The 3,870-nt window shown below is 45.4% G+C and overlaps 1 protein-coding gene across 1 annotated transcript; it reads right to left on the reverse strand.

Annotated features, from left to right (window-relative positions):
* Positions 1 to 604: 604 nt before the first annotated feature.
* LOC149694743 (uncharacterized) lies at positions 605 to 3,503 on the reverse strand. Its single transcript, XM_089867435.1, has 6 exons — positions 3,417 to 3,503; positions 1,818 to 3,096; positions 1,575 to 1,724; positions 1,239 to 1,520; positions 1,043 to 1,164; positions 605 to 976 (listed from the first exon to the last, which is right to left on the reverse strand). Exons 1-6 carry the CDS (start codon positions 3,501 to 3,503, stop codon positions 605 to 607), a joined length of 2,292 nt encoding a protein of 763 aa, XP_089723561.1.
* Between the last annotated feature and the right edge of the window lie 367 nt (positions 3,504 to 3,870).

Consider the following 3,870-nt stretch of genomic DNA (forward strand, 5'->3'; position numbering starts at 1 on the left):
GAAATAGATAAAAATTGCGCGGTTTTCTTCGATTATTCGAGCTAAGATTATGGATACGCTACAACTAACCGAAATATTAAAGAAAGATTCCGCGGCCAAAAATTTCTTTCGAGGCGTCTTCGCGGCCGATAAATTACCTCGTCGCGTCTCTTCTTTTCCATCATTGTACGTGGTCAATACGGGATTAGCGAATACTCCGGGCGAGCATTGGACAGTGATATATTTCTCGAGAAAGAAGAATTGCGAATTCTTCGACAGTTTCGGCTACCCGCCGGATTTCTTTCAATTTATCAATTTTGTCGAGAAAAATAGTTTAACCGTGACTTTCAATTCGAAGCAACTGCAAAACAACACCGGCAAAACGTGCGGGGGTTATTGCGTATATTTTACTTTAAATAGATGTCGAGGGATAAATTTGTACGATATCGTTAGTAAATTTTCCAACGATACGAATATTAACGACCTTATGATTTCCGAATTTATTGAGAAGAAGTTTTCAATAAAATTTTTAACTTAACAAACCGTTTTTTTTTATTATTTTTGTAGCGATTATACATACATTATTAAACGCGAGACGGAAACTATACGCGGCTATACACGTATTCTAACGAATAACGTCGTCATTAGGGCGGGTTGAAAGGTCTCCGTCGGGGACCGAGTCGTCGTTGTCTTCGTCGGAGATCGAGTCGGATACCGGGTCTCGGGGAGGATCCAAGTGACCGTAAGCTAACGTCGAGACACCGTCTTCCAGGATGCAACGTTTATCGTCGTACGGGTTAAAACACAGCTTGTTTTGTTGAACCGTGTATAGATCGTTTTTTTTACTGACGATCCGTTTCATCTCCGCTACGGTAACTCGACGATTTACCAGACAGTTCTTATAGTCTTCGTGTAAAACGGTCTTTTTGACCACCCTTTTGCAAATTCCCTTAGCGGTCTTTTTCTCACCGTCCGCCGACAAGATGGAATACATTTTCTATCGTAAGCCGCAGAGTTCTTTAAAGGGCATTCCGTTCAGCTCGTCCTTGAATTTCCCGAGTACCTTTTTATTGACGTTGCTAAAAAGAGGATGGTCGGTTGGGTACCCGGAAAAATCGTAATGGTCGGCTTCTTGACCCATGTCCTCGTACAAGTCTTCGGTTTCGATGGAATACGCGAGACTATCTGTAATATTTACTCCATTTTTTTTTCTTAGTAACCGATTTCGAGTTTTACGAATAAAATACGCGGTAACGTACCAGTATCGGTGAACAAAAGTTTCGCTTTGTCGCCGTACCGAGCTCGGATGACGTCGTAATGAAATCGAAACATTAGCAGTTTCGAGAGGTCCAAGATGGTAAATCCGGTGTAGATGGGTCGATTCAAAGTGATATTTTTCTTCGTTAAATGAATCCCCACCAAATTGTTGTGAAAAATGGTAAATTTTTCGAAAGCCGGCGAATTGACTCTTTTCGCTGCTATTTTCGGAATTTGAACCAACTCGAATCTGATCCTGTTCCTTAAATTTTCCATCGTTTTACCTATAACGATAAAATAATATTAATTTTACCGAAAAAAAAAATATATATATCGACCGAAGACGGCGTTATTCATCAGTTTGAAGAAATCTTTCTGAAAGTCGTTGGCGGCCATTTTCCTTATTTCGGTGTTGAAAGCGATATAATCGGCGAGCCAAATTCCTTGCTCGAAGGATAAAATTCGATGGACACGGGCGACTCTCATTCCTTTTTCAACGTATTACTTTAGATTACGGTAATGCACTACGTATTTGGTTTTCGGACGGAGATCGGAAACCAATTTAGGCAGAGAGGCTTTACGCGGAATGCCCCAATGATCCAGTTGTTCTTTGCAATAATAAGGCAGCTCCGACTTTAAGATGGTACGTTTTCGCGGAACTAAAGGTAGATCGTTATGATCCCGGTGCAATTCCGCGGGGTATTCCAAATCAACCTCTACGATGAATCCCAGTCGGTCGTCGTCCGGGTGGTTGAGGACGTTTTCGATAGGAAGAGAATTTTCCCATGTGAAATTTTTCATCGGCATTGGATCCATGATGACGGTGGCGTATAAGTTGTTACAATCCAAATAAGATAGAAACGTCGTTGGTTTTTCCGGATCGTGCGTTTCGGGGACGTATTTGTTGTTAGCGGTAGCTAAACGGCGACTGATGGTAGAAACGCCACCGCGAATCCCTTTTTCGATCAGGAGATGCATATCCGGATCCAACAACAAATCCAACTCGACATCCGTCATGTAGAGAGCGCTTTCCCACACGAAACCTGGACTGGTGTAAGAATGGGCGCTGTCTAATTTGTAATAGTTCATACAGATGGCTCGGAACGATTCGAATACGTCGGACAACTGCAAAGTGTCGGCGGTGACGTAGAGGTCGTGATATTCCCCCATATTTCTAATCCCGAAACTTCCCAGATTAGACGCGCGGTGGTAATCGGCGTCGGATATACCCGAGTCGGTGAGAATACTATAGAAATCTTCCTTGGCCGGGAGATACGTTTGGTCGAATTTCTCTTGGTTGTCCATATAATCGTTCGGGTAAACGCCTTTGCGAAGTAACAGCTCGACTTTGTCCGGGGTATAGACGGAATTTAGAATTGGGAACATGTTCGGACCGTCTTTCGCTAAATTTTGAACGAGCGTTTCGAGACCGCAAATGAAACCCTGGAGGTAGGTAGTAGCCGGGTCTTGGACGCGTTTAGCGTGGAAACTGAACGTCCCATGTGATGTAGCCGCAAGGAGGGCATCCGCCAGAGCGGCGTCGGTGGGAGTGATAAGTAAATTGCCACTTAACATTTTCTTAATTTCACGGACGTCGCCAGCGAGCGACTGCGCCAAGGTGTTGAGGGCCATGAGCTTCATAGATGAGAAAGCGTCCGGCGTAGCAGGGTCCGGAACGAGAAAGACGGGGAGAAGGGGGGCGGGCTGAGGCTCCGGTAAGACAGGGGCGTCCGCAACGGAGGCCGGCAGCGGCTGAGACCGAGGCTTGGTACGGAACTTCGAACGCTTTCGCTTTTGCGAGAGCGTCCCGGGTAATGTGGAAGGATCGCAAGAATCGCGTTGAGGGAGAGAACCGGCTCCCTAAAGGAAGCCGTCCGTATGTTCCGACATCGAAGGAACAGACTGAAGCACGGCAAAACAGCTAAAGAAGCGGGGAGCAGAAAAAACGCGACCGAACACTTCGAAGGCTGAAGAGCGAAAATAATCCTCTCTCTTCTTTTTTTCCCATTCTCTTCCCCAGTCTGAGGGGGCGAATGCAACGGTTTCGCTTTGCGATGCGTTGCAGACGACGGACGGAAAAATAGCACTTGGTCTGATGTTTAGCCCTCCGCCGTCTACGTCGCCTCATCCCCTTTTTTATTTTCCCTACCGAGCCAAAAATTGTGGTCGTTGAAAGAAACGAGGATAGTGTGGTTGTTGACAAGCTCGGAATCGCACGGGGGAGTGCAACACACCCTCGCGCAAACCCGTGAACAATATTGGATCATAGCGGGAAGGCAGATGACAAAGGCTGTTATCTCCGATTGTTTAATTTGTAAGAGGTTTGCGGCTAAACCTTATCATGCTCCAACAGCACCCCTACCGTTAGAAAGAATCAACGAAGCGCCCCCATTTAGAGTAACAGCAATAGATTTGGCAGGACCATTGTACATATCTAGCGGGAAATTTAAAACCAAGTGTTACATCTGCTTCTTTACTTGTAGTGTAACAAGAGCGCTGCATTTGGAATTGGCGCACTCAATGAAAACGGATGATTTCTTGCGGGCATTCAGGCGTATGGTCGGTAGGATAGGAATCCCACATTCGATATTTAGTGATAATGCTCCCACTTTTAAAGGAGTGGTTCACCCATAA

The sequence above is a fragment of the Phalangium opilio genome, unplaced genomic scaffold (genome assembly GCF_054372755.1).
Source record: "Phalangium opilio isolate 3A_F unplaced genomic scaffold, DU_Popi_V2 ptg000022l_1, whole genome shotgun sequence".
In the NCBI taxonomy this organism is placed as follows: Eukaryota; Metazoa; Arthropoda; class Arachnida; order Opiliones; family Phalangiidae; genus Phalangium; species Phalangium opilio.